The 16,213-nt window shown below is 38.6% G+C and overlaps 1 protein-coding gene across 1 annotated transcript in view; it reads left to right on the top strand.

Moving 5' to 3' along the window:
* CFAP46 (cilia and flagella associated protein 46) overlaps window positions 1-16,213 on the top strand; it is a 3,596,153-nt gene that overhangs the window by 267,845 nt on the left and 3,312,095 nt on the right. Inside the window, exon 6 of the mRNA XM_044056880.1 lies at window positions 8,906-9,070. Coding sequence (XP_043912815.1) covers window positions 8,906-9,070 — 165 coding nt within the window. The remainder of the gene's footprint in view (window positions 1-8,905; window positions 9,071-16,213) is intronic.

Here is a 16,213-nt window from a genome sequence, read left to right as displayed (position 1 = left end):
GGCGCTCTACTGTCCATGGATAGGTGAATGTCAGAGGCTCTCGCCGGGGTGGTGGGGGATGGAATGACCGACGCGGGTGATGTAGCTGACGATCTTGCCAGTGCGCTCTGCATGGCCTCGAAGGCAGGTCCTCCCGAGTCTGAGGACCGACCGGCCTCCGAGGCCACGACTGGGACCGGGGTCCCCCAAGCTGATGCACCGAGTGGGAGACTCAGAACCGACAGCTGTCCCGAAGTATCCCCCTCGGCCTGACCGAAGAGACCAGAGTCCTGAACCCTGTGGACGGAACCGACATGGTCGGAGTTTGTCGGCACCGATAGACCCAAAGGGGGTATCGGAGCCGGCGCAGGAACATCACTCAGAGCGAAGCGTACCGGCTCCGATGACAAAAATGTGCTTGGAGGAGGAATCATCGAAACGGTCATAGAAACTGGCTCCGGAGCCGAGTGGGTCAGAGCCGAGAACAGTTTGGCCAACACCGGCGACTGCAGCAGCCTCTGCACTACCCTATCAACGTCCAAGTCAGAAAACCTGGAGGATTTGCAGGAGAGGGATTGAGATTGGGATCTCTTGTCCAGTGAACCATGCCTGACACTGTGCGACCGGCTCCGAATGGGCTCAAGAATAATTGGAGCAGATGCCGATTAGGTTAACACTGATACCTCCTGCAGTCCCACGGACAGTGGAGCTGAGGAGGTAGAGTCCAAAACCGTAATCTTCTCTGGAGGCTCCGAAGAGGCAGATGGAGCCGGAGACCTTTTCTTAGACTTGGAAGCTTTAGACTTAGACTGAGTACTAGAAGCCGAATCTATAGCTTCCTCAAATGACTGTTTCAAAAGTACCTTTAATATTAATTTGTTTTTTTTCTCCTGGAGCACCCTAGGACTGAACGTGTGGCAAAAGCTACACGATTCCTGTAAATGGATGGCTCCAAGGCAGTAGACGCACACAGTGTGTCCATCCGTGATGGACATTTTGTATCCACATTTGGAACATTTCTTAAAGCCAGAAGGCTTATGTTCCTTCTGATCTTTGGACATTTTATAACTAAAGTTAGTGAAACACCTAGATGCAACTTACAAAAAAGGGCGGGAAACACCACACAATTTAGAACACCAGAAAAAACACCGTACTAAGCACACTGAGAACCTCTAACTGAAACGGTTCACACACAAGATAGACACACCAGGAAAACAGTACTAGCCACACACAAAGAACCTCTAACTGAAACGGTTCTTCTGGGTATTACACAGGAAAAACACAATGAAAAAAGGTTTATCCAAGTACAGAGGGGGGAGGACTAGGTCCTCTAACTAAAACGGGCCTAGCCTGCTGGAACAGTCGGATACCAAACAACTATCACACTCTAGCACTGAAATTACACACAATTAGCGACCAGCAATAAGAGCAGCTATTAAACCAGCTTGGGGTCTGAACTAAACTTTCTCAAAGAAATCGCAGTAAACAGGGTACTTACCACAGCCAAGCGACACCGTCCGCGGCAAACGAGATCTGGGGATATGGAGCAGTGCACCATGGGATACCCTCTTAACCCAGCCAATGACAGACTTTGAGCCAGTAAAAATTGGCCGAGTCGGAGCCGATATTCGGCTCCGAACCCACTGGTAAGAATGTAGGCGAGATAGGACTACATAACATCTGCACTTTAATTTAGTTTCATTAAGGATAACCGCACTTTAATTTAGTTTCATTAAGGATAACCGCACTTTAATTTAGTTTCATTAAGGATAACTGCACTTTAATTTAGTTTCATTAAGGATAACCACACTTTAATTTAGTTTCATTAAGGATAACCGCACTTTAAATAACTGCACATACATTTCTTATAGAATTAGAAATTAAGCCAACCTGTGTTGATATGAGTCGGTATGTGTTAAAGAAGCAATGGTAGTACTTTTAAATCAAACATGCCATTCTGAAGTACGTTACTCTGTTCTGTACAACTTATCAGTGGGGAGGAATTAGCTGGAAAAAGTACTTGATTTGCATAGAGAGAACTGCAGTAGCTTTGTAAGCAGTGATGCAATGGATTATCTTAAGCAGTTTGTCCATGTATGCAAAAACACCAAAATGAAACATTTTCCCAAATGACCTGTTCAGTAGCCTGTCCGTGTATGCATGTAAGGAGCAAATGATATAAAAATGAATCCTTTCCCCAAGGTTCCCTTAATTACATTGTCCATGTACGCACAAGCACCAAAATGAAACATTACCCCTAGCAGCCCTCTCAGTAGTCTGTCCATGTATGCACAAGCACCACCAGATGACATCAGAATGAATCCTTTCCCCAAGGTTCCCTTAATTACTTTGTCCATGTATGCACAAGCACTAAAATTAAACATTTTCCCCAACGAACACTTCAGTGCTTTGCCTATGTATACACAAGTACTAAAATAAAATATTTTCTCCAATGACCCCTTTATTGGAAATGCTGCATATCCGCAAGTCAAATGGTGCATGGGTTACTCTCTTTAAAAACCTTGACCTGGTGTGTGACATTAACAGAACCTTCTAGGGGGACAGATTTGTCTCCCATGGGTTACCACACCTTTGGAACAGACTTCCACTTCATGTCAAACAGAGCATCTCATTGGCCCTCTTCATATCCAATGTGGACGATTGGATGGGTAACCGTAAACTCACCCCAGGGATTCCACCTGTTTCTCTCTCGGACACGAGCATTAGGTGCTGATCATGGACATAAGGACAGAACTTGGCTAGGCTTGTAAGAACCTGACGGCCATTAGCCTAGTAACTTCCTATGTTAATCCCATCAGATTAGTCTCCTATTTTTCAGGAAAGGCTTGATGTGGCAAGAGGAAATTTTGTCATGTCACACTGGAACTTCCCATTTATATATATATATATATATATATATATATATATATATATATATATATATATTTTTTTTTTTTTTTTTTTGTGCATGTATGTTTGGATAAGTGCATGGCATCTTTTACAAACACCTCGGCTACCATGCAGTTAAACAGTTCCTTATGTCAGCACTGAGAAAGTAATTAAGTACCTCAACTAGGAATAAACCCCAGAAACTTCGGATCTTACAGCACCAGGCGAGGGAACTGCCTGTTTGAACCCCTGACACTGAGCTAAGATAATAATCAAGAGTGATCACCAATCTGATTAAAAGGTAGTCTGTGTACACCACATCAAAGAGTGATCACTGATCTTTGATTAAAAGGTAGTCTGTGTACACCACATCAAAGAGTGATCACTGATCTTTGATTAAAAGGTAGTCTGTGTACACCACATCAAAGAGTGATCACCGATCTTTGATGAAAAGGTAGTTGGTGTACACCACATCAAAGAGTGATCACTGATCTTTGATGAAAAGGTAGTTGGTGTACACCACATCAAAGAGTGATCACTGATCTTTGATGAAAAGGTAGTTGGTGTACACCACATCAAAGAGTGATCACCAATCTTTGATTAAAAGGTAGTCGGTGTACACCACATCAAAGAGTGATCACCAATCTTTGATTAAAAGGTAGTCTGTGTACACCACATCAAAGAGTGATCACTGATCTTTGATTAAAAGGTAGTCTGTGTACACCACATCAAAGAGTGATCTTTGATGAAAAGGTAGTCGGTGTACACCACATCAAAGTGTGATCACCGATCTTTGATGAAAAGGTAGTCTGTGTACACCACATCAGAGTGATCACTGATCTTTGATGAAAAGGTAGTCTGTGTACACCACATCAAAGAGTGATCACTGATCTTTGATGAAAAGGTAGTTGGTGTACACATCAATACTCAAAATTGGATTATTTAGCTCTCTCTCTGCCTATCATCCATCCAGTGCACCAGAAAATGATGACTTTACTCTACAGAAAAAAAGACTGTATGCAGTTAATTCTCACTTTAACTTACTGAAAACAGCATATCCCAAAACAATTTACTTATCTGTATATAAATGTGTACATCCAATGTATTTTACGAACCTAACTTCCCCTACCAACACAACACTCGCTTACATATACATATATACCAATTGCCAGCACTTCAAAAAGAGAAGTACAGAAAAACTCTGTGTGGGTTTAAGATGTCTAAAGCACTTCTAGGACTGAGCAACTTTAAGGGTTAAGCAGTGTAATTTAACTCAGAAATGCCTCCTGTGTCCATAGCACCAAAATGAAACATTTTCCCAATCTCCAACGACCCCTTCAGTACTTCTTTGTCTATATATGCACAAGCACTTAAATGAAAAGATCCAAGACCCTCATCCAGAGTCTTTCCCATTCCTGCCCAGTTATCAAACAAAATAGATAAAACAGATAAATTATCCTGGCTGCTGCAACTGTCTGCAAGAAGACAGTAATATATTTAACATACATACCACCACCACCAGGGCACTGAAGGCAATGGACAGCAAGGGACGGACTTCAATTCTTCAAAGAAGAAGACAACTGCAATCTTCAATTACTCCGTCTCTACTTTGAGGAGTGGAACGAGTACTCAGAAAAAGCACGGTAACTTAGGTCAAACACAAACAGTGGTTTAAACTGTCATTTTCTACACCTGTGTGACATACCGCTGAACCCTGACCAGACTGAACTATTAAGTCAGGCAGGGGGGAGTTAGACCAATGCACCTGCTTCCAGTATAGCCCAGTCCCCAGAATCTGAAGTTGAACCCCCCCCCTCCCATGCAAGTGTAAGACGTCGAGGAAGCCAGGCAGCAGCAGAGGCAGAGCACAGCAAACAGTGTGAACTATCTTGTCTTAATATCCGAATTTAATTACAGCAAGCTGTGTAAGCTATCGTATCTTAATATCCAAATTTAATTACAGCAAACAGTGTGAACTATCGTATCTTAATATCCGAATTGAATTACAGCAAACAGTGTGAACTATCGTATCTTAATATCCGAATTTAATTACAGCAAACTGTGTGAGCTATCGTATCTTAATATCCGAATTTAATTACAGCAAACGGTGTGAGCTATCGTATCTTAATATCCGAATTTAATTACAGCAGTGTGAACTATCGTGTCTTAGTATCCGAATTTAATTACAGCAAACTGTGTGAACTATCGTATCTTAATATCCAAATTTAATTACAGCAAACAGTGTGAACTATCATATCTTAATATCCGAATTTAATTGCAGCAAACTGTGTGAACTGTCATATTTTAATATCCGAATTTAATTACAGCAAACTGTGTGAGCTATCGTATCTTAATATCCGAATTTAATTACAGCAAACTGTGTGAGCTATCGTATCTTAATATCCGAATTTAATTACAGCAAACTGTGTGAGCTATTGTATCTTAATATCCGAATTTAATTACAAAAAAATCGAAATTAGCGTTTTGCTTATTTTTTAATGCTTGCTACTTGCTAGCAAGCCAGGACATACTTAGAGCCATTATAGGATGCAAAATTGGTGGGGGGGGCACCCCTTCCCCCTTGCTCTATGGTTCCTGCGCCCTTAGTGTCTGCTTTTCCAGGACATGGGGCTTACCTGATGTGTTTTTCTTGAATGCTGAGCTTTCGCTTCTGCTGTGGGGCCCAGTTTTCTGTGAGGAAGTTCAACTGATCAAAATAGATCATGATGTAGAAAATAACATTTCACAAAACAAAAATAACAAAATCACTTTTGTTTTGGAACCCAAAGCGTCATCAGAAAACTAGTTAACTCAGAAAGTTATGTTGATACCTAAAACTTTGATATAATATATCAAAAAATAATAATTGACAAGAACGAGCACCATACCAACTTTTAGGGGGGTTAATTGACAAGCCAGGGTGCCATACCTGCTTGCACTGGGGCTAATTGACAAGTCAGAGTACCATACCCTCTTTTATGGGGGCTATTGATAGTCAGAGTGGCACGCCAGTGATGATGTACTTAGTAGTGAGTGTCTGTTCCTTTAAAGGTGCAAGTATAGAATGTTTTTGTACAGCCACCAGAAAATGAAAGCTGCTCCAGTTTTGTTTAGTATTAGATTGGGATTATAATTTCAGATTTTACTGTTACAGTTCACATAATTAGAGTCATTTTACCTCCCAAAGACAATAAAAGAAAGCTGTGCTTTTGCAGCAAAGGGCACCAGTATATGTGATTGCAGAACATCATTCTGAATTATCTGAATTATGGCTCAAGTTGCCACTGGACCAGTATACTTTCAGAGTAAAACAATCAGATAAATAAACTACCAGAATAAAAGAAAACAGTTTTAACATGGCAAGAGAGAAAAGTGCATATGCAATTGTGGCATTTTACCAAAGTACTCAGGAGTTTAGATAAATTGGTCAACTTTCTGTCATATTAAAAGATTAAAACAAACCAAAAAAAGATTCATTCAGACCCGACTAGTAATAACCCATTTTTTTTTAATGGCTGGTCTTTGCAAGGCATTGATATACCACATTCCACTAGGGCAGTAACATCAGCAGCACCCTTAAAAATGATTCTGAACAGGATTCTTTGGAAGCTGCCCAACCAACTGTGGTCCAGCTGTATCAAGAACAACAAGTGATGAAGGCAAGGATGCCCAACCATATAAAGCCAAACTTTAACTTTATTATGAGGTTAAACGCTTTCCTTCTACCATTTCTAGAACTTCTTCAGAACCAATAAAAACCTTCATTCTATACATTTAAATACCAAAATTCAAACAGTCAGGTGGTAATTCACATCCAATAAAAACAGTTCATCATTTAATTAACATGAATAATTTAAATGACATTAAAATGCTTCAACTTTAAAACAGAATTTAATGAATAAGCATGATTTAAACCAGGTCTGTTTTTAGCATTTGGTCTAAACTGCCATTTTAATTCACAAACATCTAAATATTCATCTATTATTTTACCCTGCAAATCCTTATTTGCTCAAGAACACTAAAAAGAAATCTGTGTCAAATTCAGCTATGTGTTTATATAATGCATTTGTCAATTTCTGAATGATGCTTGGTAGAACAAAAGCACTTAACCTCATAATAAAGTTCAAGTTTGGTTTTATATGGTTCTGCATCTTTGCCTTCACCGAGAGTTGTTCTTGGTTGGTCTGTTTATCATTTTTAGTTTCAGCATGTTTAACATGTAACACAAAATGGAAGCCCAGCTCAGAGGTGAGACAGTTTTGTTTTCCACAGCTGCTGCAGGGTATCTTTTGACTACCATCTCCTTTAGGTTACCAAAAGCTGTTTGGGGATGAGTGTTATGATTTGCTGTTAAACTATTCCTCTACAATAAAGACAGTACAGTTTTGTGTAACTGCCGATTTTGAATGGGAAGTCAGTGTAATGTTACCACCCTGCCATCAGCTAAAGAAATTACACTTGGGGTAGTGATGACTGTGTTAGTAGACAGTTCTTTCAATCACTTTTAGATAACTTAATAATGCTTGCATTCTGTAAAAAGATTGATGGCTTGTGACAAACACATTTTCATCTGAGGACAGACTAGAGTTTCTGGAGCAGAAAAGGATCATAGCATTGCTAGCTATATACGAGTACCTCGCTTACCAACTAGGGTAACTTAGAACACCTGGGAAAAAACAGCATTATCCTTCACAGGTGATAAGGATACCTATGAAACAAAATTGGGCTGTGAAGAAAGTTAATTAAAGGTCAGTAAACCCAAATGTGATTTACTATTGCAATAAACTCTCCTTGAAGATTTACTGTTATAGTAATTGCCTTATATACTAGTGCATTTTTCTAGTTTAGTCCACTTAATACTAAATTCACAATCCACTATAGCTATGCTAACATACATTATGAACTGTAGAAGACCTTTCCTGTATAGATGGACAAGTTCCTCAGTCAGAAAAATCAAAAACCTCATGTTTAAAGAGGAGATATGAGACTGAAGTAGGTAACACCTAGGGCTCAATTCCAAAAGGCTTGCTCTTGGAGTAAGTCACTTACACTATGAGCACATCTTTTTAGAATCTATTCCCTTATGTGAGGCTGGTATTGGTTAAAGCCCCATCATAGGTGGAACTGTAAAAAGTTGAGGAAAACAAGATACCAGATATCTTCAGTTAACCAATAAAACCATGATTCTCTAACATAAATACCCAAGATCATTTGCAGGTAGTGAAATCTGTAAGATGTAATGTCCTGCAATATTCTCCTAAAATGAATTGCTATATCTCCAACACTGCCTAATTTCTTTCTTCTGTTTTCCCCTCCGTCACCTTCCAATGGTGACATTTAACTCTGTCTTTCACTCTACAGCTATTTCTTTTCACCTTTCCGTGTTCTCTCCATTTTTGTGTTAGCTTTTCTTGCTTGTCCTAGTAATGTGGTTCTGTCATTTCTCGTATTTCTGTTTTTACGCCTCTGTTTAGCCTCATCCTTTCTTTACTCCCACTGTACTTTAATTTCTTTACATCACCCTGTAGCAGCCCACTGAATCTTTTTCACTTTTATTTTATTGCATTTCTTTATCTCAATGCTTCAACCTAGTTATTGTCTTTCATTTTCAGTTAGTAAGAACTCCTGTTTGGCTGTTGCATGCATTTACTGGGCTTGTATATTTATTTTGTTTTGTCTTTCATTTTCAGTTAATAAGTACTCCTGTCTGGCTGTTGCATGCATTTACTGGGCATTGTATATTTTTGTTTTTCATTTATTTATGATTAATACACCAATTATACTGTAAATCTGTTTATTACGCAGTCTCTATATTCCTGTGTTTTGGGACTGGGTCATGCTGGAAAAGGGTCCTCAGACCAGTGTACTTACCAATTTAATGAATATAAAAATAAGTGATACTTCAATCCTAAAGATATGCTGTTTAGGAAGTGTTTATATCAACTGTAGTTTGTGTAAAAATTAGCAACAACTTGTAACTAGACTTTTTTCAGGTATCATTTCTTAGTTTACAATGCCTAACTAGAATTTTTTTCAGGTATCATTTCTTGGTTTACAATGCCACAGTGCTTTACTGGAAGATGGTGAGACCATTTCTGAAACCAGGTAGCCGATATGTTTTAATCCCAAGTCTTACTCGGGTTGTAAAAGCTTTGGATGAAACAGAAGAACCAGACTATGAATGGAGAGGCCAGCTTATGATGTAAGTTACAGCGACACTCTAAAAGTATTTTGGTTCTTTAATTCTGTTTGAAGCTATAAAATTCTTGGTCTGCCATTAATGTTAATACAGTATAGATGTTTGTAGAGCAACAGTTGTGGAAAACCAGTTATTTTTCACATGCTTGCTGCATTGAGTACTTCTACCTTTTATCTCCCTCAAGTGTTGCAGTATGCTGCATTTTGCAGTATTAGTTTAGTGAGTTTGTCAGCGGTACCTGAGTGAGGTACTGTATTGGAACACCTTAGCCAGGTCTAGGTAGATGGTATTCAATTTTTCTCACATCCATTGCCTTGCTAACCCTCTCAAAGAAGTCTGCAAGGTTAAGTAGGCATGACCTTTCTTTGGCAAAACCAAACAAGAATGGGTGCAGTGTCTCTAGGTTACCAATGTCTTTGTTTCTCATTTCCGTGATAATTCATTCCATGGCTTGGCATATTAGACTAGTCAGACTAATGGGTTTGTAGTTTCCAAGGTCGGTTGAAGGTCCATCCAGTTGAAGAATGACAACCTTTGTAGTCCACCATTCACATGGTATGTAGCCTGTTATGTGGCTGTAGCTGAAAAGTGACTCAGTTGTTTCTAATAACTGGTCATGTTTGAAGCTGCTTAGGAGACAGCCTGGTATATTGTCTAGGCCCTCTCATGACCACTGGTTTACAACAGGAAAAGTTGAAATTATGGCATTACTGTGAACATAAACTTCTGTCCCTCTTCTAATTTTAACAACCATCTACTACTGACTAATGTTTCATGGCCCTTATCTCATTGTATTTGTTCCTAACTGCTATATTGTGACCATCCTTACATCTGCCTTACAAGTCATTTAATAGCTGCGTGTCACATATGTTGTACATGAACTGTTTCCATACTAAATGCTTTGTACTTGGAACTTTATATCTTGTATACGTTACAAAGACATGTTTCTAGAGTGTTTCTCCCTGGGTCTCTGCTGAAAATTGGCTTTGTTCCAAGTCAGACTTTCCTGGTTTACAAATGTTAAATTAATAAATGTATAATGTCACCACAGAAGAAATACCCACTTTGTTCTTGTATAGTCTCACTACACAGTTACTTATTTGTATCTCAATGTCTATGTACTGTAGCATTGTATAAATTTAGTTTTGTCATTAATATCTTAAATGTATTAAATACCAGGTCAAATGAAGGCAAGGGAGCTGAGGGTGTGCAGGAAAAATAGGTTTAATGAATCATAAAAACAACAACCAGGACTAAGTGCTTTTGTCTGACGACATGCACAGACTTCTTCAGAATCAATAGTACATCTACAAAAAACTCTTTAAATCTCCTACCCACAAAGTCACATGAGCATTCCCCTCAAGTTAAATCCAAAGTCCAATAAAAGTTGCAATTAAGAAATGGAAATGTGATTTAAAAAGTGTAAAAAATGAAACTAAGTGTTAAACGCAATAGGACTCAAGTCTCAAAACAGTCCCAATAGATATGTGATCATTCAACTCGGGTAAAACAGTGGCATTTAACTTAAGCTGCCAGTGTAATTCTCTTTTTTCTAAAAATAAACTTCCCACGGTCCGCCCCTAGGATGCCTCACAACTTGTTCCAACCCAAGAAATGCAAAATGGTGCTCAGGATGCTTTGCAATGTGTTTGAACAAAGTAATTTTGATATTTTGTTTCCTGATGCTCAAAAGGTGCTCATAAATACGTTCCTTTAACGTCCTTTGGGTTTCCCCACATAAAATCCATCACATTTTTGCCATTTAGCTAGGTAGACTATACCTTTGGTGTTACAATTACAATGAAAACCCATTTTTTTTTAAGTTTATTTTGATGGCTGACCATGTGAGAATGAAATATTTTGTCATTAAACCGAATTGATTGGTTGTCCTCTTATTAAATGGTCATTGTTTTAATGAATGAAATGTTTTCTGAAGAAGTTCGTTAATTGTTTTATTTTATTTATTAATTTATTTCAGTTTGATGACCGGGAAAGTCCACTGAGCCAAGAAGTGCCCGTTTTCATTGGAGGCCTGGGGGAAAAGATCCATTGACAATATAAACATGCATATCAAGCAGAGTATATACCTCGTGCTGAGAGTACAGTCAAGCACATGTGAAGAAATGCATTTGTATAGAGTAGCTTTAGTGACAGCGAACAATCACCCATATAAAGAAGTAATTCTACATTCAGACTATACTTTATTGAATACATTTACATAAGTACGAATTTCAACATTTACAGGAATACAAGTCACTAACAAAATGAAAATGGGTGCAGAAAAGCAATCCTGTAGTATTTGTAGAGCTTAGTAAATTAGAGAGAATGGTAGGAGTTCAGTAATAAGCAGTGTTTGGAGAGAGAGAGAATGGTAGGAGTTCAGTAATGAGCGGAGTTTGGAGAGAGAATGGTAGGAGTTCAGTAATGAGCGGAGTTTGGAGAGAGAGAGAATGGTAGGAGTTCAGTAATGAGCGGAGTTTGGAGAGAGAGAGAATGGTAGGAGTTCAGTAATGAGCGGAGTTTGGAGAGAGAAGTTCTCAATGGCCGGAGTTTGGAGAGAGAATGGTAGGAGTTTCAGTAATGAGCGGAGTTTGGAGAGAGAGAGAATGGAAGTTTCAGTAATGCGGGAGAGTTTGGAGAGAGAATGGTAGGAGTTCAGTAATGAGCGGAGTTTGGAGAGAAGTTCAGTAATGAGCGGGAGAGAGAGAGAATGGTAGGAGTTCAGTAATGAGCGGAGTTTGGAGAGAGAATGGTAGGAGTTCAGTAATGAGCGGAGTTTGGAGAGAGAGAGAATGGTAGGAGTTCAGTAATGAGCGGAGTTTGGAGAGAGAGAGAATGGTAGGAGTTCAGTAATGAGCGGAGTTTGGAGAGAGAGAATGGTAGGAGTTCAGTAATGAGCGGAGTTTGGAGAGAGAGAGAATGGTAGGAGTTCAGTAATGAGCGGAGTTTGGAGAGAGAGAGAATGGTAGGAGTTCAGTAATGAGCGGAGTTTGGAGAGATAGAAGTAAGAGTAGTTGGGAGAGACTGTAACTAGTGAAATAGATGCATGAGAGGGAAAACTGTTGAAACTAGTAGATAGGTGTAGTTTGTGGATGGGCTTATGTAGAAGGGCAGAGGCATAACCATTTTGAGGACAGGTAGGGGTAGGAGTATTTTGAAGGGAGGGGGGAAGTGAGCTCCATAGTTTGGCTAAGGAGTAGGCTAGCAGAAGGTGCCCAGGGGGCCTGGAAGATTTGTGAATTTGTAGGAGGTTTTGATTTTCTGATCAGAGTGAGCGGTTTGGAGTATAGGGGGTTAAGGTGGTGGAGATAGCAGGACAGCTGGATGGCCTGAAGATGAGTTAATGGGCAGTGATGAGTTTAAGAAAGCTCAGGTAGTTGGGTAGCTCTGGTCATTGCAGAGAATGGAGGGAGAATCAATGATGGGATGAATTTTTGGTGTTGGTGGCGAATTTGCAGATTTTATTGCAGTAGGATTTTAGTTTGGATTGTAAGCAGTGTTGAAGGTTGATGAGCAGAGGAGCGCTTTATATGAGAGAGGGGAGAAGGTATGAGGAGGCTAAGGTCTTTCTGGTGGAGGGAGTAAGGTAACGATTGTGTCTATACACATGTCCTAGTTTTTGGTGGGTTTTTTTTGATGGCTGTTTGAATATGGATGTAGAATTTTAGATGTTCGTCAATGACGACACCAAGCAGTTTAGTGTGTGGTATAGTTTCAATGGGGGTGTTATTCTGACTTAGTATAGTAAAGGCGGTATTATCAATGGACGAGTTTCTGGAGGGAGTAAAGATCATTAGTTTTGTTTGCATTTAGGGCATTTTGGTTGTTTTGCATCCAAGTTTCTGTTTTAGAGAAAGCTAACTGGGATTTTAGTAATAGGTTGGAGAGAGAGTCAGCAAAGCAGATGATTGCTGAATCATCTGCATACTGGATTAGAGAGGTATCTGGGATGTAGTGGTGAAAGTGTTGATGATTATGTTGAAGAGTAAGGGGCTGAGGGCAGAAACGAGTAACAAGGAAGAGGCTGAGGACTTCCATTTTATGAAATACATAATCTACAACTGCAATTTCCTAATCATCTTTTCATTATTGTTGGTGACTGGAATGCACTCATGGACCCCTTGAATGATAGTTCAAATAAAAACAGGGAACAGCCCTCGCAAGTAACTGCATCTATTCAGGATTTGATAAATAGCTTCAACTTAGTTTACCCTTTTTTAAAATTTGACCATGACAGAGAGCTAAATAAGTTCACGTTTTATTCGACTTCGCATAAAGTCTGGTCCAGAATTGATTATTTTTTGGTCTCTGATATCTTTTCAAACAAAATTACAAGCTTTGCCCTTGAGGCTAGATGTATATCTGACCACTCGAATGTCTCACTTTGTATTGATCCCACTCACCACCTGAATCGCAATGGTAGTAGTCCCACTTGGTCACTAAACAGTAACATTCTTAAAAAAGATGTTCTGCAGGAAATTAATGATCATCTGAAACAATTTGATGCAGAATCTTGTTTATCCACCATCCCCTTAGATATCCAATGGGCTCCGGCCAAAGCGGTCATCAGAGGAATACTCATACAAAAATCATCTTATAAAAAAAAAGACAAATTGTACATCAATAACCTCAACAATGAGCAAAAGATGACTGATGCACAACTACAAAAGGATTTTTCTCCTGAAATGGAAAAGAAATTACATGCGATAAAAAAAAAAAATTTACTCATTTCACTTACAAAATCAATCCTTGGTAGAACTCAAACTCCTTCACAGATATTCGGAATGGGCCCAAACCCCCTCCAGAACACTAGCTGGACTCATAAACATCAAAGAGGGACCAAACTATATTAATGAAATAAAATACAAAGGGGAAAACATATACAGTAATGAAGATATTGTTAACTCTTTTGTAAATATCTTCACTGAAATCTATAATCCCCAAAACCAGATCCCAAATGAAATGCACAAAAAATTCCTAAATGAGCTATCTGTTCCAAAATTATCCTTCGCGCAAAACACCCTTCTAAACAGCCCCATAACACTGAATGAAATAATGCTAGCTATTAAGAAGCTTAAACCAAATAAGGCGCCAGGTCCTGACTGCTTTACAGGAGAATCTTGTATAACTTTTAGTAGTCGCCTTTCTAAAACTCTCCTTGCTATGTATAATTATATCATCTCGAAAGGGATTACTGATAAGTATATGAACAATTCAAAAACAATATTCATCCCTAAACCAAACTCTTACAAGTCCAACCCTCTCTGCTATAGGCCCATCACCTTTATTAACGTTAACATCAAAATCTTATCTACCATTTTTGCTAACAGAATTCAGAAAGTTATAGCTACAGTCATTTCTCCTGAACAGTTGGGATTTATGAAACAGAGGCAGCTGTGTGACAGTACTCTTACCTTAAACACATTAATGTTGTTTCTAAACAGCGATAACCACCCACGTTATGCACTCACCCTTGATGCTGCCAAAGCCTTTGATAACGTTGATCTAAACTTCCTTTACCTAACCATGAAATTCTTTAACTTTCCTGATCTGATTATCAACACTATTAAGATGCTTTATAACAATGCCTCTACTTCCCTGTATATAAATAAAACTTTATCACGCCCTATTAAAATTACCAATGGCACTAGGCAGGGTTGCCCACTCGCACCTTATCTTTTTAATTTATATCTGGAACCTTTCCTTCTCTGGGTTAAACCAAAGACTTATCACCATATCCCAAAAGTCTTCAACATTGATACAAATTATTCTGCATTTGCAGGTGACCTAAACATCTATTTCAGCTTCCCAACACCGATCTTCATAAAATCTGAAATTCTATTAATCTTTTTGCTGAGGCTGCTAATTATAAACTAAACCCTGCTAAATCCTCTACCTTTCCATTAAACCCTGCAAACCATTTAGAATATTACTTCCCCCTGTCTGACATTCCTCTCAAATATACAATTAAATACCTAGGAATAAATTTCACACACCCTCACCAAGAACTAATAAAAGCAAACCTATATAGAGTCTGGGATCAGATAAATAACGATCTAACTAGATGGAAAAACATCAATTTTTCTTTGCTATCAAAATCTGCTATCATTAAAATGAATATTTTGTGTAGAATCCTTTTTCATCTTGACTCAATCTTCTTAAACGTTCCAAAAATGTTTTTCAGAAAAATGGAAACCACAACCTCAGAGTTTTTGTGGTTCCCTAAATCAACCAGAATATCATACAGGAATCTAATTACCCCAAAGAACAAAGGCGGTTTAAGTCTCCCGGATTTTAATTTATATTACAGCATTATTAATGCTAGCCATCTAATTCAAATAGCCTGCTATGACCCCTCTGCTGAAACTTGGTACCCAACCTGGATCAAAATCTGGTGCAACTATATATATTCGTTAAAACTCAATCCATATGCTGTCCCTTTTCGTGCACCTGATGGTGACAAGTTCAAGATCTTGCCTACACTAAAGAACAAAATTTGCATCTTTCAAACTCTGATGACCTCCTTAAATTTACACAATACTATTCCCATTCTCCAACCTATTCACCTAAACCCTAACTTAAAAATCAATAATAAAATGATTGATCTAACAAACTTCCCTATTGTTAAGAAAGCCATAGTTTGGCACTTCTATAACTCTAAAAATGTTGCCGAGGTCAAAACTTTATTTGGTGCTCCTAACAAATATGACCCTATCTTAAGGCAAATTAGCTCACTTATAAAACAAAAATTCTCTAACTATAGCGTGAAGGAGCAAGACATTATAGTATCACAATCTATCATTAAATCACTCTCCCTATGGAACAAAATGATTTTGAACACCTATAAACTTGTGTCGAGCATTAAGTATAATCATTCACTTCTATTTTCCAGATATTGGGATGGTATACAAGGAGAATTTTCTATGGAGTCTAAGTGCGATGCAATCAATAATACCCTGAATTTAACCCCCTTCAAAAACCTAATTTACACTCTGCTTATGATAAACAATTCCTACTATACCCCAGCAGTCTTACTGAAATTCGGATACAATAAAAACCTAACCTGTCCGTTATGTTCCCTCCCACACGTAGATATACTTCACATCTTTTGGAGCTGTAAAAATATTTACAAACTTTGGTGTTCTC

Source organism: Protopterus annectens, chromosome 14.part0 (assembly GCF_019279795.1).
Source record: "Protopterus annectens isolate FY-2018-M chromosome 14.part0, PAN1.0, whole genome shotgun sequence".
NCBI lineage: Eukaryota > Metazoa > Chordata > Ceratodontiformes > Protopteridae > Protopterus > Protopterus annectens.
This window is presented reverse-complemented; position numbering and strand designations above follow the sequence as displayed.